Source organism: Diadema antillarum, unplaced genomic scaffold (genome assembly GCF_040938485.1).
Source record: "Diadema antillarum isolate AM-2024a unplaced genomic scaffold, OU_Dant_1.0 scf00000088, whole genome shotgun sequence".
In the NCBI taxonomy this organism is placed as follows: Eukaryota; Metazoa; Echinodermata; class Echinoidea; order Diadematoida; family Diadematidae; genus Diadema; species Diadema antillarum.
Genome location: NW_027270977.1, coordinates 695,669 through 718,856, shown reverse-complemented (window position 1 = coordinate 718,856; position 23,188 = coordinate 695,669). Strand labels below are relative to the sequence as shown.

Genomic DNA, 23,188 nt, shown 5'->3' with positions numbered 1-23,188 from the left:
CATGGGTTTAATACAATGTACATTGTACATTAGATGGAAGAGATGTTATACAATTTAAGGGTAACTGAAAATTAGTCATAACATACATTATCCAACATGATTACTGGTACATGTATGTAATAATTCCTGGAACAACTATATCAGAAATTTCTGCAGTTGATACCTGAATACGTTAACAATGTTTTAGTAGTGCTGAGCACAATGACCCTACAGATAGTTATGATGAATGCTTTTCCTGATAAATTGTGTAATCACTTTAATTTTACTTGTCTATCTCATTGAGTAAAGACAAGAATTTCATGATCAAGGCATTAAAAAAATACATAGTAAGCACTCTCTTGTGGGTGCATTGTAGTTACCATGACAATTCATACTCTACATTAAATTCTGTTTGAGTTTAAATTTTGATTATTTTGACATATGAAATGCAGTATCCTTGAACTTTGTTGTGTCTCGCTCACGATTAACACAAACTGAGAAGACGTATTGCTAAACAAACATAGCTGACAGGTAAATTGATATCTAGCTATAAGTATAAAAATTTCTATTCTACCACACATCACTTTGTGAATATATGAATATTCAATTGTACTAGCACAGTGATATTATAAAGAGGTCATTAGGTTCAAATGTTCCAAAGACCACCCCAAAATCATACACTGTACAAGCTGTTATTTTCACGAATTTCACAACACGCCAAAATTTCTCCATGCACTAGGGTAATAGCACATTTACGTTAGTGTTGGTGTCAATTCGCGAAAAGAACATCTCGTGAAAATGTCTCTGACCTCCTCATTCGCAAAAATATCTGTACACGAAAATAACAGCATATACAGTATCTTGTCTGACCTCAAAACCGAATCCCATTTACAAATCAATAAAAAGTACATACAAACATCAGCACATGCAGTAACATTCATGTACATTTATTCACTTGATCAGTAGCTTTACATACAATTGTATATAGCCCATCACCAAAAAGAATATTAAAAAAAGGAAGATGATATATGCATATATCGTTCATATCACTTGACTGGAATACATAATGATGTATTTCAAGTTAATCTTCAAAATGCTGATAGATTATCTAATGTCACACCTTATGCTTAAGGTGCACATAAGTCAAGGACATACAAATGTAAAAGCCAACAAAAAAGTATGCATCTACATGTACATCCCTATAGTATTTCTAATAAGACTATTTCTGCATTCATTTTGAGCTTCTGAATTCAACCAAAATGTGCTCTATGCAAGAGCACTTCATTTGTAACACTGATATTTAAAACACAGAATGTAACCTTGTGGGAACGGCAATAGAAACATAGGATATAATTCGATTGTGAACAAGTGCTCTTCAGGTACACACATTTTGACAACAATTTGCAATTACCTGAAGGACTTGTCAGATTATAATAATACGAATAAAAAAATTCATCCTACCTAAACACATGAAAGCTCCTACAATGTAACTGGAATAATAGGAGCAGAAAATAAGCGAAGAAATCAATCTGAACTTGTATTCCAAGTCAAATACATATTGTCTTACATTACACATGTTGTACTTCTGGAATTATTAACAATAGCCAACTTACACATGATCATTACAAAAAATATGGCACTATCTATCCATCTAACACTGTGAGAATGGACTGTTGTCACACCATACCTCTGGTTAAACTTGGACAATCAAGCAATCTATTTGATTCCTGCAGTTTAATGAAGAACATCAAATATCAACCCAAACCAAAAAGGTTCAAATGGACACATGTGATAGATATTGCAGTGGTTATAATTTTCAAGCATCAGCTAAGGTCACATGTCTTTTCAGGTCTCGCTTAAAAGATTATCACACTGCAAATGGCCAGCCACTCACTAGTTTTACTCAACATTAAGTGGAACTGACCAGATTAAAGCAAGCAAATTTGAGGAGAGAGAAAATGACATGAAGTAGAATTTCACTTTATTTTATTTTCAGATGGTCAGTATCTGTTTAGTGTTCACATACCAGGATGTGGAGGTAGGTGTCAGGACAAAGGAAATGGCCTCATTTGACCTTTGGCACAGTGGAAAATCACAAGAATCAATTTCTCCACTTTCCTTTTGTCCTGCTGTTAGTACATTCACTACAATTAATGTGGCAGTTTGACCTACAGTTTGCTGGAAGCACACCAGTGGAGTGTAAGTGAAATCCTAACCAACATTATATATACAACATTTTGACATAATTCCTTGTTTTATACAAACTGGTACATGTACTGGTACATGTATTTATATCAACAATGTATATGACCAGTGAATTATCTGTCTCAACGAACATGTACCTGCATACATGCATACACACATGTACATACACATGTTTTTGTTTTTGGTTTGTTTGTTTTTTCAAAGCAGTCATTGGAGTTAAGTTCAAATGCCCATATACCACAGTACAATTTAGGTGGCTCCATTTCCTCCTTTCTACTGAAGAGAAGATAGAACTAATCTATGAAACACTGAGTTCAGTTCTACAACTGGTACATCAGGAACACCACTAATTTACAAAATGGCAAAATCGTCTTTACATTTTATACACAAACATACCCTGCTTGAGATCATTTTTATATGTTTGTTAATCTGCGCTACATTTTCACACCCTGTGATATTGTCATTGTTTAGAGCATCATCGCCATTTGTGGGCAAACACGCCCACCATATTTAAGTCATCCATGACAGAAAGACATTCAGAAACAGAGTCAAAGGCACTCTGCATGTCGATGAACAAAACATGGGTTGTTCCTGAAGGCTTGCCCAAGTTTTGTCGGACAATATATCAACTCATGCATACATACTGCCTCGGAAAGAATTGAATTACAGCACTTAAGAAATGTAAATGAAATAGCTTGTTTCTAGGTTTTCACAAAAAAAAAAAAAAAAATCTGTGCAAGCTCTGGTAAACCCATTTAATGAAAGATGAAATACAAAATGCACTGTTACACATATATTCTATTAAAGGTATTAGTAATTCTTCAATAGCATTTAACTATTTCAGGAGAAATGCAGTTGTCATGTTTTGGATATTTTAAGTTCAATATCTATAGATAGTGTTCATTAGAAACATCTTGATTCTTTTTATTTTTTTTGAAGGTCACATTCAATGTGTTCTTCACATGAGCAAGGTGAGCTAGTAAAGCTGTAATTTTGGGCAGTCTGCCTTGATTGTTATTCTTTTGAATGTCACACTGTTTACATTGAGAGTTACAAACCAACCAGCCAGCACAGGGTTCTTACTTTACTCTCTCTTTGCATCGTCAAGGTGCGACCAGTCAGCTATACAACTAACTAATTACGCAAATATAATATGTCTGCGTACTGAACAAGGGCATACACTGTAACTCCTAAAAGTGCAAAAAAGAGCCTATACACAATGTGCGACCAGTCAGCTATACAACTAATTATGCAAATACAATATGTCTGCGCACTGAACAAGGGCATAACTCCTACAAGTGCAAAAAGAGCCTAGACACAATTGATGAGCACCTCTCACACTTCTTAATATCAGTTGTTTTTTCAGAGCCATTCCCTGAGAATGCTATATTTTCTTATTAAAAAAAAAAATGGGAAAGAAATTGTTTTGTCGCGAAGCATGCGACATGCGCCGTTGACGAACTTACGGGTCCTGAGAGAGTGCGATGGGAAACGAGCTTCCAAGCTTCTCGCCCATCTTGTGCACGGTGATGTTGACGTTGTAGCGGCCAATCTCGAGGTGGTTGTCGCCTTTGTTGCCAATATAGTAGAGAACCGTGTAGAGCGCCATTTCAAACTCCGGGCTGGTACCGATGAAGGAGCTGCCCACCGGCTTGACCTGTCCCTTCCACGTAAACTGCAGACTGACCAGCTGGGCGGTGTTGTCGGCCTGGCGATCCTTCCTCTGCATGGTTGACATATTGCGTATGTAATGTCGTTAAACATTCACTGATTGTGTACTCAAATCTACCATACATATTATCATTTGATTGTTTACTGTGTGATTGAAGGACATGATACAATGTGACACTCAATAAATGATGCCTCTGAATCCATACCCAGTTCTCGAGTCCAATCATGTATTTCTAGCGTATTTGTACCCCACAAACATCAAATCACATGACTTGTGTTCAATTTTATTCTATACAAGAGTAACATCTCAACTCAGACACAGATGCAGACATTAAGAGGACTTGAAGGACTTTAAAATCCTACCAGGGTTTTCAAGATATGTAACAATGTTGCCCCATCTTATCTCAAAGGCGTGATTTATCTCTGCTCCTCCACTTGAACCCCCATCTCTCTGTTCTTTCTCTTCGCTGCAATTATCATGTGGTTCTCACAATTGTATCCATTATGGTGATGGTAGGACATTTTCTGTCTTTGAAACAAACTCCCATTTCACATATTTCAATAATAATTATAATAATGATGATGATGATAATAATAACAATAATAATAATGATAATAATAATAATAATAACAATAATAATAATAATAATAATAATAATAATAATAATAATAATAATAATAATAACAGCAATAACAACAATAATAATAACAAGAGACCCGCGGGTCAAGCGCTCACCTGAGTATCGCAATTTCACCTTCCACGCATTCTTGCACACTCTTATCTGAGAACATTGGAAACTTAGGTCTGCATATATGGATCCCCCCTCAACTCGGGGGGGGGGGGGGGGGGGTGGGGGGGGGGGCAGGCAGCCCTGGATTTGCAATGAACAAACTTGGAACTAAAGTCATCAATGTACAAACTCATGGTATTAACTTTGCTTTATCATTTCTGGTTCTAGAGCAGAAGATTTTAAATATTCCTTAATGTGGGGGGGGGGGGGGTGGGACCCCTAGGGGCCTCTCAAGAGGGACATGGTGCCCATTTGAAGGAATTGAGATTCTATCCCCATAGGGATGTTACCTGCTAAGTTTGGTCAAAATTCATCATGAGGTTTTTCAAGAAGAAGATGATCATGTACAATTCAGGCTCCATTACAACTGTAGGACTTCTCCCCATCCCTCTCATGGGTCCCAAAGGGGGGGGGGGGGGGGGGGGGGGCACCCCTGATTCCGCCAACCCCATGAACAAACTTGAAACTACAGTCATCAATGTACTAACTCATAGTATCATCTAAGCCCTATCACTTCTGGTTCTAGAGAAGATTTTTAAAGGTTCCTTAATTTTAGAGGGTTTGGGCCCCCTGGGGACCCCCCAGGTGGGCCATGGTGCCCATTTGAACAAATTGAGATCCTATCCCCCTAGGGATGCTACCTACCAAGTTTGGTTAAAATCAGACATGGCGATCTCAAAGTGAAGATGAAAATGTACAATTTAGGCCCCATTAAGACACCTTCCCACCCCCCTCCCCTGGGTCCCAAGGGGGGCACCCCTGATTCCCCTATGAACAAACTTGAAACTACAGTCATCAATGTACTTACTCATAGTATCAATTAAGCCCTATCAATTCTGGTTCTAGAGAAGAAGATTTTTAAAGATTCCTTAATTTTAGTGTGCTTGGGCCCCCCCCTGGGGCCCCCCAGGTGGGCCATGGTGCCCATTTGAACAAATTGAGATCCTATCCCCCTAGGGATGCTACCTGCCAAGTTTGGTGAAAATCGGTCATGGGGTTCTCAAGAAGAAGATGAAAATGTAAAAAGTTTACGCACGACGGACGACGGACGACGCACGACGGACGACGGACGACGCACGACGGACGACGCACGACGGACGCCGGACGAAGAGCGATCGCAATAGCTCACTTGAGCCTTTGGCTCAGGTGAGCTAATAATAATAATAATAATAATAATAATAATAATAATAATAATAATAATTATAATAATAACAGCAATAACAACACTAATACTAATAAAAATAATAATGGGATTATTATCATTATTATCATCATCATCATCATCATCATCACCATCATTATCATTATCATTATCATTACTACTACTACTACTACTACTATTACCATTACCATTACCAGGGGCGGATCCAGGGAGGACCGCAACCGGCGCACGCCCCCCCTTTATTTTTTGTTGAAACAAAAGAAATAAAAAGAAAAAAATGGGGGAGGGGTGCGTGCGCCCCCCCTTTAATTTTGTAAACGCGCCCCCTCTTTACGGAATTCCTGGATCCGCCCCTGATTACCATAATGACCATGACCATGACCATGACCATGACCATGACCATGACAATGACCATGACCATGACCATTACTATTACCATGACCATTACTATTACTATTGTGAAAACTATTATCATCACAGGAATCAATAAACAGCTAACAGATCCACAGACTCAAAAATGCAGAGAAATAACCACCCACCGATGATGATCTGGGTGGGATCCACCCTTTGTAGTCCACATTGCCTCTCTTCTCCTCAAGGTAGAACTGGATCCAGTTGTGGAATCCAATCACATCCTTATCCCCCCTCGTCTCACCAACGAAGACATGCTCGAAGCCGGACGAATCTCCCGCGGCACGGCTACACAATATACAACACAGAGAATTGAAATGCATCTCAGTTTAACAAGACTTTTACATTCACTAGATTTTTGAAACAAACAAACAAAAATCCTTGCATGGTGTATCAGTGAAATGTCTTCCAGATAAGGGAGCTTTCACATCAGAGGTAAATTTTCTGATAGCATGACTTGTATGGATTGCAGCTTTTCTGGACTGCTCCCTAGCAGGACATGGGTTGAAATCCACTGTGTGTGTGGGCTCACTCTCAGTGTGTTTTTATTGACAAGACTTTCAAACATAAGATGTTATCTATATAATAATAGCTGACATTTTTTTTTTCTGGAAAAGTATAAACCATACCAGTTTGATTCTCATAAAAAACACACAAAATAAAAGAAGAAACAAACCAGCAAACATAATAAAGACATGTTAATGGCACTGGAATATACTTTTAGTTGGGGAAATCAAAATTTTGACAGTGCCATACAGTGTAATCTAAAACTGATGCTAAACCTTCACTCAAAGATGTATATGTCAATAGCATAAGTATGTGACTTCACTGTAATGGCTTACATCAGAAAATACCTAGGTCAAATGCACAGTGGGAACTACACGAAACATCCCAATATTGCCTTCAACAGGGGACGGAAGTGCTTCTAGTGATATTTCTCAGTGTATTCCATCACAGTTAGCCCACCATTACAGGGACACTACTCTCCACGCTCATGTTAACTTTACTGTTAAAAAGTTAAACAGAATAAACAGAAGTAGTATTTTATTGGTTTTAAATCTATTATCAAAATTGGACACAAAGTTGTAAAAATCCACAGCAGGGCCTTGCCCTATTCTGTTTGTTTGATCTTAATTTGATTTTCATTTATCATATTTTGTGACTCTCTTATTAGAGTAAACTTGCATTCAAAATGGATTTACACTGACATAACAACGGTATGATAGTGGTTTCAACTTGCATTTGTCTTTTAATTTCAATTACATAACAATTCATATATATGAATAATTCTATTTGGCTGATGAAATATTAATAAAAGACTATATGTTCTACAGAACTCACCCCATGCCCCTTGTCCTTGCATACAGCTTGAACCACAAGTCGTACAGAGCATGCTTGAATCCCCGCACATCGGGGGGCACCTTGCCCCTTTCACGCAGAACTTCATGAGCTTGCTGCATCACCTACATAATTGATGAAGATGCCAGAGTTCATGTGTGACATGATGTCATAATATTCATTTAATTTGTCAGATAATGGTGCTCCAGTGAGTGACTGGATAAATATGATCACAAAATTCTTCTCATTCTAACCAAATGTGTTCAAAACATTTCTCTTTGGTTAAACTGTCAACTCCTGTTATAACAAAGTCCATGGGACCTGCATTTTTTTTTAATAGAAATTTCATTATAGTCGAACAATAAAATATAAAAACTGATTTTAAAATCTATATTTTTAACTAGTTGTAATGTAAGTTTCTTTATAGCCATAATTCTTCTAGGAGTTCACTGTATGCATTTCAGATTTCTGTCTACTGCTACTTCTACTTGTACTGTAGATTTACGGAAATTAATCCTGTTTTTAAAATATTTTTTTGTCAATTATGTATGTTAAATATGCCAACTTATGTTAACTGACCCTTTTAGATTTATAAACACTACTTAGGCATACTCCCTGAGATTTGCATAGCAGTGAATTATGTGACCACGCATCACAAAACCAACAAAAAGTCGCCAGACATGGATTTTTTTAGTTAAAGGACAAGTTCACCTTCATAAACATAAGGATTGAGAAAATGCAACAATATTAGTAGAACACATCAGTGAAAGTTTGAGGAAAATTGGACAATCGATGCAAAAGTTATGAATTTTTTAAATTTTTGTGTTGGAACCGCTGGATTAGGAGACTACTACAGCTTGTGAGTCATATGCGTACAACAGTATAAAGAAAATGTAAAAGAAAATTCAACATATTTTCACTTTTTTCGCATAATAAAAGAGCACTTGACTTGCCTCTTTCTAAAGGCAGGGGGAATAATATCACCCATAAGATTTGTCGGTAACGAGTCAGGGGAATGTGTACTTTTTTCAAAAGATGGAATTTTGTGAAATTCTCTTTATATTTTCCTTATGTTGTTGTACGCATGTGACATCTAAGTTATTCATACACTGCAGTAGTCTTCTCATCCAGCGGGTACTGCACAAAAACTTCAAAAATTCATAACTTTTGAACGGATTGTCTGATTTTCCTCAAACTTTCAATGATGTGTTCTACTAATATTGCTACATTCTCTCAATCCTTATGTTTATGAAGGTGAACTTGTCCTTTAAGGGCAGATTCTCAAAGAACAGGCTCCTAGCTTTAAAATAATGTATAACTCAATTTAAGTGGACTCCCCTAACCTATTTAAACACTGGAAAGAATGCACACACTCTGGGGAAAAAAAGGGTTGTAGAAAAACTGCTGAAAACACACGTTCCAATTCATGCTATGATCCTAGACTAAAGAATAATGCAGAAGAAGGATAGTTCTTTCAGAAAATATGAAAAATTCAATATTGACTCGGTTGACCCGTTCCACCTTTTTTTGAGTCCTCACGTAAAATCAACGGGTGCGACTTTTTGTTGGTTTTGTGATGCAAAGTCACATATCAAGAAATGCAAATTAGAGTAACAGTATATGGTTGAACATTTGTGAAGATTGCCCCACGGTTAGAACATTCTGGAATGTACAGGTAGAACATTCTGGAATGTACTGCCATGGGAGAACAGTAGTGTGTGTGTGTGTGTGTGTGTGTAAGCAAATAGCAAACGGACCTTTGTCTCCATGATCGCATCAATGAAGCACTGATTTTCCCGAATCTCTTCTGGTGTCACCACCTCAGAAACACCTGTTTCTGTGGAGTAGTTATCCAATAGAGCCATGAATCCTAAATGGGGAAAAAATATACAGACAGGTGTAAAATTTTTTCAAAACTTTGTGGCCCTGTAATAACATGTTCCTGTTCTGTTCGAAAAATGAAATAGAGTTTGAATTGAATTGACTTGAATTGAACATGTCTCCTATGATTAACACTACCAATCACATTGGAAAACACCTTGTTTCTTCAAGGTGAATGCAAGGAAAATAGGAATGGGAACACAAAAGACAGTATACTCACTCTTGAAAGTGGGTCTCTTGAAAACATCATCATGGACAAAGGAGAAGAGGGGGCACTTGGCTTCATCTCTCTCTCCTTTGTTGGAGTAGAACGTGTAGCGCTGGAGGTCGATCTCATAGTCTTCGCCTGGAACGAGGCGGTTTTCATCCAGCTCCCACAGCTGGTTGCAAATGGCCGACAATTCCTTGTCAGGATCAAAGCTGTTTGATTATCATGGAGATACATGTGTATAATAAGTTAGAATGACAATTCTGAAGTTGAGATGCAAACAAAGCAATCACATTTTAAAATTCTGTTTGTTCCAATAATTTGCCTTCCCATTTTACTTTTGCATAATTTACATCTCAGATATTATTTCCCATGATTATTTAAAAACAATAAAACATCTGTTTACCTACTTCTGTTAGAATAAATATGTTTTTTTAATCAAATGTCAAAATAGAAAAAACATACAGACATATAAAGCACATCATACACAAGATATTCATATAATGTACATATAACCTACATCATAATTTTTATGTGTGTACAAATTGTATAATACAAATACATGTATATACACATAAGCCTATAAGCACTTTACACTTGTAGGAACAGACGCACTGTAATCCAATCAGTACAGAATTAATTCACCTGTCCCTTGCCATGGCTTGTGTCCGGAAGTGCAATTGACCTGAAGAAGAAGCAGACAAAATATATACAGTTGATATGAACTGGTTACTCATGAGTCAAATATGTTTATGCACAGTAATGGGTCAATGTCAGACATCTACATTCTTTCAGTATAGGCTCTATGATGTAGGCCGACATCTCTCTACCAGCAAGTAAACTTTGACAGAGTCTACATGCATGGGGGTCACAGTGCAAATCCTTGACAAAAGTTTTGACAAAACTTTAGAATTGAGGAGGGTCAAGGATATGCACAATATGATTCTCTCAGCATTCTTACATTTACTTAGCTCCTTCTGATACTCATGCAAAAGAGGAAAAGAAAATATGAGCTCAACAACATAAATACTGATATCTGAGCACTGTCTGATCGTTTGGTTTTATAATACAGACAATTGAAAAGAAAAAAAGAGACCAATGTACCTCGTAGGATATACATATTATACAAATATATTAGAATCATTGCAAATTTACCCAAACCATACATGGATTCAATGAATACCAAATATTATACAAATGTTTATGAGGAAACCCAGACAACTTGGTCAAAAGTGTGAATTTTCAAACTTTATAATCAAAGGAGAAATCCAGGCCATTTTCATAATTTCACATCATGTAGTACATAAATCAACAGCGCTATATTTAGATTTGTGGAATTAATTGTGGTCCTCGGGCAGAGAAACCAGTACTCTGTAAACCTCAAAAGCAAATTACACTGAATAAACAAGGATGATGACATAGCACAGCTTCACCACAAGAATGCATGAGTGGGGCTCACCATATGAATGCATGAGTAGGAGGGTCACATATTTCAGAAATGTAATACTATGCAATATCGCTTGCTTCACAAGTTCACCTGTGTAGAATCAATGACTGCCTTCTTTTTTTGTTTTGCTTCCCTGAGCCCCCACTCATGCATTAGATGGTGAAGCTGTGCTTTACTTATGTATCACCATCTTTGTTCATTGTGATCTGTTCAAAATATTGAAAACATTTGTATTCCTTATCCCATTTAATCATTAGTATTCTGTATCCAGTATAACCAATTTATAGTTGTTCAATCAAAAGTCTGAAAATCATCTAGAATTCTACTTTAAATCCATGTGATGACATGTGCCATCACCATATCTGATTACTGACTCAAGAGATCATTCAGTATATTGTATTTAACACTGTTGGATTGGAACAGTAATTTGTAACAAAAATACAAATACAGAAAGAAATTTTCAAATCTTCCAGTTTCATGAAAGGTACTCCCTGACCAATGATGTCCTACTTACATGGTAGGCCTACTGTAAAAGCTGTCATTTTTTGCATAGATCACAGATATTTTCACGAAAGAAGAGCCCAATACAAGCAGGTAACAGACATTTTGACAAAATGTTGTTTTTGCGACTTGACACCACCCTGGGATATCCTAAGTGCACTCATGCCTGTCCATTCACATTTTTGTTTGCCCACTACCTTTTCTCATATTTGCAAAAATAACAGGTCTTCAAGTGTTCTTCAATCATGCAAAAAAAAATAAATAAATAAATAAATAAAAAGAAAAAAATGTGGGCAATCCTAAATCATTCTAGAGGCTTCTCAACAGTATACAGCCACATTAAGTAATTACCCTCAGATAAAATTAACAAAAAAGTGATCTGTATCAAAGTAATATGATTAAATTGAGGTGGCTTTTGGGTTAAATTCTAATAGAAGGATTAGGTTAAGAGTTATAGGCTTAGTAAGGTAATTAAAGTTTATAGGAATAATACTAGGGCTAGGGTTAGGCTGATGATAGGTTAGGGCTTAGCTGAAGTTTGAAACCTAGAATGATTTACCCCTCTGAAACCCATGATAGCCTGTAAACCTGAATCCAAGAAATTACCTACAGGGTAGATATATGATATGGGTAGATAAATCACAATGAAAATTATAAATAAATTTACTCCCCCCCCCCCCTTGCAATTTAACACCAAAACATGTATTAACAACTGGAAATTGCAGTGTGACCAGAGTGTAATACAGTGTATTTATCAGTTACGAGGTAAACCATATTTGGCAAACGGGCGACAGATAAATATTTAAACGGAAAAGAGGTAAAAAATTAAGGGAAATGTCGCGTCGCTGCTCCCATGCTCTACGTGTCTATTTCACTGCACACACCACGCACATGTGCACACAGCTGGGCCTACCTACGTCACCTCCCTGCACATACGCACCAGGGAGGGTGGACAGCACACACCCCAACGCACCTGCTACGAAGACATTGTAAACCAAAGCCCAATAGCCCACGAGAAGTCTGACGTCCACACAGCTGTAAAGACCAACTTATATTGCCCCTGCCCTGTCTGGAGGACATGATATTTGAAATCAACTGAGAGCAGAAAAGTTCCCAACTTACCCCTCTTTGCAGATCTGTTGAGAGTTTTGGATCTCGTTATAAGTAGCTTCACGGTATATAAGTCAGAAACTCGGCGTCGTATCAGCCTCGTTGCTGCATGAAGTAGTCAGCTCTGGTGGCAGGAAGCTGGATGTGTGCTATGCTACGCATGCGGTGCATACGTCTTCGGTGCTAGCTCTAGCTCTTCGTAGCGAAGCACAGGCAGGAGCTTCGCGAAGTAGAGCATTCAGCTGGGAGTGTCAGCTGTGTGGGCGTGACCCCCGGGGGTGACCTCGTCACGATGGCTGGCAGACAATTCCTGTTATCGTGGTGGATGAAATCCCTTTTAGGAACTCATCGTGACTTTTGTTGTTCGTTTTGATCAAATAAATTTTGTTGTCGGAGTCTTCGTTGTTGTGATTGTCATTGTTATCATCGCTAACATTTAGTTCCTTTCGTAAACAAGTGATGTCTTCAATCACTCAGAATAAAAGCGAAGGCATTTCCACCAGCAGGGAGGTGGAAGTACAAGTATATACATGTACGCCATTCTTACGTAATGGTGGCGCCATTTACAGTGGAAGTTTTTTTTTGTGGGTGTGACGCCATACTCGTTGGGCCTACCCTGTGGGCCTTTTTTGTTTTTAATTTCATAGGGCTTATAGGGTGACATTCAGATGTGGCGAAATTAGTCATGTTCGGACCATTTCTGAAAGTTTGGATGTGTTTTGGTATAAAAGTCATGCACAGTTAATATACCTTAAAACGGCGCCACATGATGTGTTTCTGTACTTTTTACTAGAGAGCAAACTTTGATCCATCACAGCCTGTCTTCTTATATTTCTCTTTGAGCACTGTATTCCCCTATTCCTAAATTCTCCATCCGTGGCCGATATGTCACTCCCATCATGCACCTTTTATAGGTATAATAAGATTTTAATAACTCTCGTTTAAAGGGATGGTATAGGCCTACAGTAATGGTAGAGATGAAAATTGGGCTTTTAAATTTTTGCAAGATACCAAAAAAAAAAAAAAAAACCCACTTATGATATAGTGCAGAGCATACCATTTTATGAAGTATTCAAAGTTTATTTGATGAAAATCGGGCTTGGAATGACTGAAACATCCAAAAATAAAGTCAAACAAAGCGATTGTTAAAAGTGTGGGTTCCACACTTTATTAGAATTGCTCTTTTTTGGATATCTCAGCCATCTCAAAACCAATTTTCATCAAATAAACATTGCATTCCTCATAGAATTAGATACTCTTTCATATTTCAAAAGAGGTTTCTCATTATCTCACCAAAAAATGTTAGAAACCTTGAATTAGGTCTCAATTAAAACTATAATTATGATCCCTTTAATTTGTTTATGTAGTTATGTTCATTTTTTCTTGCCTTTTTTTCAAATCATAGCTAGGCCTATTAAAAATATGAAGAGTCCAAAGTGAAAATATAGATGATAATTAAAGAGTATATAACAGATTACCACAATTCGGTAGCATTATGAAAACCTGGCTCTGTTCTTTATTGCCAAGTAAGTGTATGCCATGTGAATGTATTCAACTTCGAGTAGCCATTTAGGGGGGGGGGGGGGAGTATAATTATGATAGGGCCTATAATAATCCAGGGAAGATTCATTTTGATAACTGACTTCCTGTTTTTCCATTAAGGCTGTATATATCTAAGTTAATGAATAGACATTAACTTGCTATTACAGCAATTTATACCCATGCAACGATAAAACATGTTGCTGGCCTTCACCTTTAATGTAATGTTATATAATTTATTATGTTTTTCATAATCCTTATACATGTATTAATTTAAGATTTAAATGTTAAGCGCTTAGAAACTACTGTAATAAGCGCTATATAAATGTACATTATTATTATTAATAATTATACAAAGAGAGGAACGATCAATCAATAAGATGTTTGCAACAAAGAAGTAGTAATTATAATTTTGTATTTTAAAATCATACTTCAGGGAGGTGGTCTACAGGGGACAGGTGTTTCCAACTGTCACTTAGATCTTTTATAAGCGCACAATACTCATGATTTTTTTTTTTCAAATATAGGTGCATACTTATGTCTGTATGTAATACCTAGCAATGGATATTTAAATAAATTATTAAAAACTTTGCGTCCACAATATACATAAATGCCTTATCTTTTTTTTTTAAAGCAAAACTGCTACACTATATTCAGCCGTCTCTTTGGTATTCAGTTCGACTATAAGGGCGAAAGTTTTGTGGACATATACAAGTTACCTTTGCCTGTAATATAGTCCATAGTTTCCTGGGGATACGTAATATTGCTTGTTTTAATTGCTTTAAGCCAGATTTAGACAAACAAACAGAACGAAACTGAGAAAAAATAGGCCCTACTGCTTGGTAGGGTCACCATCGCCTCCCAATTTTTTGGTCCTTCCTTTTCTCTGTGTATATAATACCGTTTCCCGACGTCTCTTCTTACTTTTCCTGTAGGCCTAAAATGCATGGCCGATATGTATTTCCCCTGTATACCCTTTCCCTTCAGTTTGTTTGCCTGATGTGTGTGTTACTCAGGTGCTTCCATTACGTTTGGAATTACCTTTCTCCAGGCTCACTTTTTTTTAAAAAATAAGTCCGATTTATAAAGAAGCCCACATGTCGACTACAAGCTTCTTTTTTTTAATTTTTAGCATGGGCTTCTCTTTCCGAATAACACAATGATTAAAAAAAAAAAAACCCAGTAGTTTCTATAAATAGATTATAGTTCTACAGAGAGTTGCATATTTTCTCTTCCGCTTTCAGAAATGCATTCTAGAATAGTTTTCTTATTCTTTTATTGCTTAATCATATAGGCATATCTCGCTTCCTTTATTTGGTACCACTGTTAAATCACCTGGTCTGAACTAATCTGTTAATTCTCCGTTTCTCTTTCACAAGCACGCCGGCGGGTCTTACCGCCAAACATGACGCAAGCTTTGTGCTTTCATGGTCCCATCATACTTCTCTTTGTACAATAAGCCATTTCGAATTCGACCAGTTGAGTTATCATTGTAATTACTGTGTTATTTTCATGTATGTATTTTTTTTTATTGTTGGCCAGGTAAAAGAATCGTAGGGCCTACTGTTATTTTAATGCGATATTGATATACAAGAAGTATAAATAGGGCCTAAATTGAAATTGGAATTGTGATAGGCCTATGTTTATATTTTTTGTATTTCATTGATTTTTTGTAGACCCCGTTTGTTGCATCTGAAAGAATGTGTGCTGGTTATTATGAAACACAATTTGATTTGAATTGATTTGAATTGAAATAAAATTCAGGATTTGCGTCGAGGTTTATGGTTTTGTAGTTTTTATTTATCTATTTTTTGGACGCTTTCAATATAAAAAAAAAGGTGAACTGTACGAAATTAGATTCGTGTTTGCAAAGAAGGATAAAGTTTAGTAAACAGACAAGAAAAAAAAAACCGCCCAAAAATAGAACGAGTGAAAAGTTTATAGATATTTTGCAGAGCTACCAAGTCTCACGCATTCTGCGTGAGACTCAAGCATTTAGGGTCTGTCTCACGATCTCACGCATGGCACCCATTTTTCTCACACATCTGGTGAAGTCTGCAATTTGGGCCAAAAATAAGGAGCATAGCTCAAAGGATTTAGAGTGATAGGCCTAGTTGCAATTGAAGGTATATTTCCCTTTTGCCTTTCAAAATATTATTAGTAAAAAATCTGATCGCATCATTAAGAGCTAATAATTGAAAAAAATCTCCCTATCATGGGAGGGGGACACCCTCCTCGTTCGCGTGCGCATGCGCGCAAGCGCCGAGACGCCGAGTCATAAAAATCTCACTCATAAAAGTTTTTTGAACTTGGCATCTCTGATTTTGATCGAATGCTCCTCAACAGCGTTTGTGAGTGCGGCTCATTGATAAGTGTTGGTGCAGCCATGCGGCTACTTTAGTAACCTCGCGTGAACTTTGAACTCAGTACTACGTCGCCCCATGTGCACATCGTGCGTTCCGTCCACAGAACTGTGGTTCCATCTCCTACTGCAGTGTGCATACCGGATTTGACGGCGTCGCGTCGGACGCACACACACACCCGATCACAGACGTGTGGGACCAAGACGTGGAAAGGAAACTAACTGTTACAGATCGCCTTGAGGAAACAGCTCGGCTCAGCTCAGCTCATCTGACCTTCTTATCAAAAGGAAGAGGACGGAGCTGATTATCAGTCATGGCTATCAAGTACCTCACTCAGGAGCACTTAAAGGGATTCGATAAATATAAGGTAAATTAGACTCTAACAGTTAATGATATATCTCACTTTGACAGGCCAACACTGTCACTGTTTACATGCACAAAAACCGCACCCACCTTCCCCCATAGCCTAGGCCCATGCCATGGGCCATGGCTATGATGTTTAACAATAGGCAAATTATTTCAGGCTGTGCTGTGTGTAGCCTGTAGGTGAACAAACAAAAAACACGGTTAGGGCTAGGGTTATTTAGAAGTCATGGTACTCGTAGAGTCGTAGTCATTAATGGTAATATAGATCGACACTAAAATGACAGGGCTGCCAACTCTCACGCACTGAGCGTGAGACTCACGCAATTCAACCAATTTTGACTGTCTCACTCTGATAAACGAAATCTCACGCTAAACCCCCTAAATGGACTGTACATGACTACAAAAATATATATATATCTAAATTCTCTGATATTCCGAATATCGATATGCCCAAGCCCAAAATGTCGAGATTTTCCAGCCCGGGTGTGAAGCTTAACCAATAATAATCGTTTTCGGTTCGCGCGCAAAGACGAGCTATTGGATTACGATTGGCTTCTACCTATACCACGTGAGCGTAGCTTGTACTTTTGGCAAATTACAGTACATGTATGGCTATGACGTGTGCTTTACATCGCTTTACATAGGCCTACACTGACTGTGTATGTAGTACGTACGTACATACGGCCGCACAGCAGGCCGCCAGGTGCTAGCCAGGAGGCCGCTCCGCTCCCTCGCAGTGTCTCACACCAAACTCTCACTCAAGGTTGGCAGCCCTGAAATGAATATTAACTGGACATTGGCAAGTTCATTTCATTTGCAGCATGAGCATGCAGTAACTAGAATAATGTAACTACACGCAGCGCTGTCGCGAAGCGACAGCGCTGCACCTCTATTCCTTCGCGGACGTTGTTATCGTTCACTGTTTCCTTCATGAATATCTTTATTAATCGTGGAAAACTAAAATATAAGGAATTATCGTAATCTATGACCATCATTCAATAACCGGTATGCGATTTTTTGTTTAATTACGTCTAAAACTTACCGAAATCTATGGCTGAAATCAGGTCTGTAAACGTCCTTACTGCTTCACTCCTCATCTGCGTGTTATATGAATGGCATTCACTCTCGTATACTACAACGTAGGTAGTCGGGGCGGAAGTGATGAGATAGTCGGATGACCCCGACTAAAAAAGTTCAAATCATTGCCGGTGCAGCACGCGTGGATCTACTACAAGCTTTACGTAACACATGAAACGCACGGGCGCACGGGCGTACGTAAAAAGCGACCACTTCTGAATGCGCATGCGTGGTAGTTTGTTGCTTTTGTGAAGCTCTCGAAGGAAAAGATGCCACCGCACGATCTACTCCGAAAAATTCAACAATAAGGTCTGGATACCAACAAAACGCCGAATTCAACTCAACCATCAGGAAAATACGCTGTAGGTAAGTGTTGCAAATTATATTACTCTTAAAGTCATACAAAATAAAATTTATTTTATGTGATTTTGCCGTCAATAGTGACGGTCGTTTACAACGTTGAAATACTAACACATGTCAGACCCTGTGCGCAGCACAGTGTCTGGTCAGGCTAGCAGTAATGCAGCCAGGCCAACCCACCCAGGACTGCGGGGCCCAGCCTCAGTTTCGCTCCTACAGTAACTAGGCCTATACACAGCCCAGTCGCTGTACAGTACGTAGCGGCGGCACAGTGTACTAACAGCGTCTGGTCGGGCTACTCCTACATCAGTCCGGGAAACCCGCTCATGAGGACCGCCCCCGCGTACGAGGACTGTCCCTCCTCATGAGGACCTCCCCCCCGCCTCATGAGGCCCCCCGGGGAACGCCTCATGAGGCCCCCCATTCACTTCTTATTCATCTCACATCTGACGTATAAATTGTCGCAACTTTGCACGGTGATTTTTTGTTACACACACATGTCCACTATCCATGATGAAAAGAAGAAAAAATCCTGTCTGTTTTTTTTTTTCAAAAATCAAGTTTTAATCAACCGATGCAGAGCGCCCATCAAAACACAGGCGCCAGCGCGTTCGCACAATGCAAGACTGCCGCACCTAGCGGCCTGATCCGACTAAATATTTTCGATGCTTTTTTTCTGCGGCTCTCACCTCTCCGTGCACGAATCAGCCTCGTGAAGCTGAAGTCTGACATCTTTTTACACAAATTCGTAACGAGAAAAATTAAATCAGTACTAACCTGATCTTGTCCATATATTCCAAATTACTATTCCACACTGATAGAGTAGAAGTGGGTAGATGACATACTCCAGTTTGTTAGCAAAATAATCACTTTGTAGGTATGACGAGTTCACTTTCTTTGTCAATTCCGCCCACGATTCCGCCGTTTGGGCGCTTTTTCTGGAATCATCCCGCGACGCGACGCGTCGTACGTCGCATCACATCACGCATCCAGCACATACCAGACTGGTATGTGCTGGATGCTTAGATCTATAGAGAGTTGTAGTTGACAGAATCCTTTTTACATTATATGGCTGCTCTGTTTTATCCCGGCCATTTCAAGAGTATTTTTTTTTCACAAAAACTTGAATCCTTCTTGGAATAACATGCTCTTTAATATTTCGTAAGGGATTTCTAATTTTCTCACCCAAAAGATATTTAAAACCTGAAGTTAGGTCTCGACCAAAACCAGACGATATGTAGTGAAAAAATGTTGTTTTTTTTTCAATTCAAATAGCAAACGTTGTTCGAAAATAACAATAAGAAACGTAATTTTCTGGGGGAGAGTTATTGTAAGAGGGGTGACTGTTTGGAGCCTAATTTTAATAAGGAGTAATTGTCAAGGGAGGTAATGCTCTGCGGTGATCATACCAAGGAGGTGACAATCTCTTCCCACATTCTTGATATACTAGTTGTTAATGCCCAATGATGCAGTAGGGCAATTCTGAAATGAGCGTTAACGGTATAACAGTAAAATAGTTACAAAATTGATGAAACAATGCAAAGAGAGAAAATTAAGACAGAGACGAAGAACACAAATAAAGATACAGTGCACTCCCATTACAACGAACACGGTTATAACGAAATTTCGTTATAACGAAGCAAAACTTCTGGTCCCCAAATTATCGCCATTAAAGTCTATGGTACACAATTCGCTTATAACGAAGACGGTTATAACAAAATTTTCGTTATCACGAAGTATTTTCTGAGCACCACTGACAAAGAAAAATAAAGGAAATGTGCTCCGTTTTAACGAAATGCGGATCGCATTCGAAAATGCTTAGGGGCAAGTCCAAGATAAGGTCCCCTCAGAAGGCAAAATTTCATCTTTGCTCAATATTGACATATTTAGTATCATTTTGAAGCTTATGAGTTGAAGTTTTGATTTCCATGGAGGAAAAAATGATATTATGTAAATTTATGCAAATTTCAAGGGCTTCATTTGCATAAATGTAAAACACAGCGTTACGTATGGGACATTTATAAAAATTCATATTTATTCAAAGGAAAGCAAATGATATTTGATTAATATGTGGACATAAGAAGTTCATCAAATAGTTTAACTTGGTATGAAAATGTAGGGATTATGCAAATGATTATGCAAATTAGCTCGTGTCCTATCATGAGATGTCCCATACGTAACAAAATGAGGTCATTTTTTTAGGTTTTTTCTGAAATTGCTAAGGTTATTTGAATGCCCTTTTGGAAAGTTCTAATTTATTGTTTAGAGAAATTAAATACCATAGAAAAAAGAAAAAACAGTAAAAGAAGTATTTTTTATTAGGCATTGAAATAATGTTACGTATGGGACAAATGTGTTACGTATGGGACATCCTCATATATATTGCATGTAAATGCATGTAGCTGGCTGGGAAGGTCTCTCAGTACACAAATGGTCAATCATCCTGAAGAAAGCATCCCATCTTTGTAGCTACTTTTTGAGGTATAGACACTTGAAACAATACATGTACTTGAATGAACAATTTTCAGAAAGGGGGAAGGGAAGATAGCAAAATACACTTATGAAAATCAGCATTAAAGGGATGGTATAGTTTTTGTAGAAATGGGGATTCAGTTTTCAACATTTTATGAGATGACTGGAAACCAATAATATGAATTACTAAAGAGCATACAATTCTAAGACTAGAGGAATTCAAAGTTAATTTGATGGAGATCCAATTTGAAACGGTTGAGATATCCAAAAAAAAAAAAAAGTAAAATGATTTTATTTTTATTGCAAGTGATACACAAATTGTCCTTATCAGTTTTCAATAGTAGCCACAACAAAATTCATGGGTATACATACTGAGGTGTGACTCAAATCAATGACCTGACTGCTAGACAGACATCATACATCTACTCGATTATTAGAATTCCACGCATCAGGTATTGCTTATCTATTAAAATTAATATTTCTTGTGTCAAGTTATTTTTTTATTGAAACTAAATGGCAAACTGCCCTTCATCAATGGAAGTAAACACTTTAAACTATTCAATTTTTTAGTAGTAACTATCCTGATGAAAATAGGGCATACATACTCAGGTTGGTCATGAAAAATATAGAATATGATTGAATATGATAATGATGGTAAATATTTGGGGGATATTGTTCCCTTGACAATCTGGATCAGTATATGAGTAATTTCAACTGATTCCATCTCAATAATTATGCAAAAAATTTGTTTATGGGTATTTTGCAAAATTATTTTGCAAAATACCCATAAACATGGTTCTCCACACACTAAACGAATGGGGGACAAAGGGCATGCATACTCAGGTTGGTCATAAAAATATAAAAATATGATTGAATATGACTATGATGGTGAATATTTGGGGAACATTGTTTCCTTGACAATTTGGATCAATATTTGAGTAGTTTCAACTGATTTTACTTCAATAATTATGCAAAATACCCAATAACATGGTTCTCCACACACTAAATGAATGGGGGACAAAGTGTCCCATACGTAACTGTCCCATACGTAACACGTCATGTCTGCCTTTAATTAGAACCTGTAATTAGAGCTTTTTGCCTAATGACATGAAACTTACCTGTGATAATCTTGAGTGTTGTGACTCTCATCACAGTGACTTACAAGTTGTAGAATGAAATACTTTCAGAGAGTTTTGAGGTTGAAAAAAATGTTCAAAAAAACAAAATTTTTCTGGTCCCATACGTAACGGCACATATTTTCTCTTCTAGAATATAATTGTCAAGGTCATTTTTCTCAATTTTTTACATGATTATACTTCTCCTAGATATCAATCACCATGATAAATTTCAATATGATCAAAGGCCATTAACACTATTTTTCAGGTCATAAAAGTCTCTGAATGTCCCATACGTAACGCGCGTGTTATCTTGGACTTGCCCTTAGCGGAACAAGCATTTTTAAAGCGTCTCTGCATGAGCGAACGCATCATTGAATGTTCACTCCGTGTATCACGCACAGTTTCCGAGGGGAACTTGCATTATTGTAATACAATAATCTGAATTCAGATAAGGTTAGTTTCATTGTTCCGAAGTCCTTTAATACAAAACACAGATTCTGATACAACTAAATGTCCGTAATAGTTCGGAAATGAAATATTAAGCACATTTTGGCGTTATTCCATAACAAAGGTTCGTTAATCCGATAATAAAATATGGTCGTTATTCTCATTCTTATACTGTTCGTTAGTCCGAACATGATAGGAATTCAAAACGTTCGTTAATCGGAACATTACAAAAATATCGTTAATGCATGGTGAAAAAAGGAGAGTACACTAACAAAACTTAAGAACTGCAATCCTTATAATCGTCTTAAGATAAATAAATCTTCGAAATAACTAACCTTTCTCATTTTTTTTTTCATTAACAAAATTTCTTCGGAATAACGAACCTTATTTCATTTTCGGATGAAAAAGCCATCGGAACAAAGGACTTTCTGAATAGTGAACCTTTCTCACTTTTTGATTTATAAACCTTCAAAATGACGAACCTCATTTCATTTTCAGATCAACGAACCTTCGGAAAATGAACAATATATTATTTTGATCTAAATCATGAACTTTCGGAATAATGATTCTTCAGAAATGCGAACCTTCAGATAAACAAACCATCGGAATCCCGGGAATGGCAAAACTTCAGAATAAGGAGCCTTCGGAGTAACGTACTTTTATAGTAAGAAAAGAACTTTTGGAATAGCAAACTGTAACCAAATCCTACACCGTCATTTTCTCCACATGTGTGACAACACAA

At 37.5% G+C, this 23,188-nt stretch overlaps 1 protein-coding gene across 1 annotated transcript; it reads right to left on the bottom strand.

Moving 5' to 3' along the window:
- Positions 1-3,646: 3,646 nt before the first annotated feature.
- LOC139718086 (poly(U)-specific endoribonuclease-like) lies at positions 3,647-17,094 on the bottom strand. The gene is made up of 6 exons (XM_071629577.1): positions 17,060-17,094; positions 9,659-9,858; positions 9,315-9,427; positions 7,561-7,682; positions 6,348-6,507; positions 3,647-3,907 (listed from the first exon to the last, which is right to left on the bottom strand). Exons 1-6 carry the CDS (start codon positions 17,092-17,094, stop codon positions 3,647-3,649), a joined length of 891 nt encoding a protein of 296 aa, XP_071485678.1.
- Between the last annotated feature and the right edge of the window lie 6,094 nt (positions 17,095-23,188).

Bases quoted from the DNA above. Each gene is read 5' to 3' on its own strand.
- LOC139718086 (XM_071629577.1), bottom strand. From the start codon at position 17,094: ATGGCCCATGGCATGGGCCTAGGCTATGGGGGAAG. The intron at 9,859-17,059 runs GTGGGTGCGGTT...ATAATCAAACAG, and splicing joins GGCCTAGGCTATGGGGGAAG to CTTTGATCCTGACAAGGAAT. The intron at 9,428-9,658 runs GTGAGTATACTG...TTCCCCATTTAG, and splicing joins CAAGAGACCCACTTTCAAGA to GATTCATGGCTCTATTGGAT.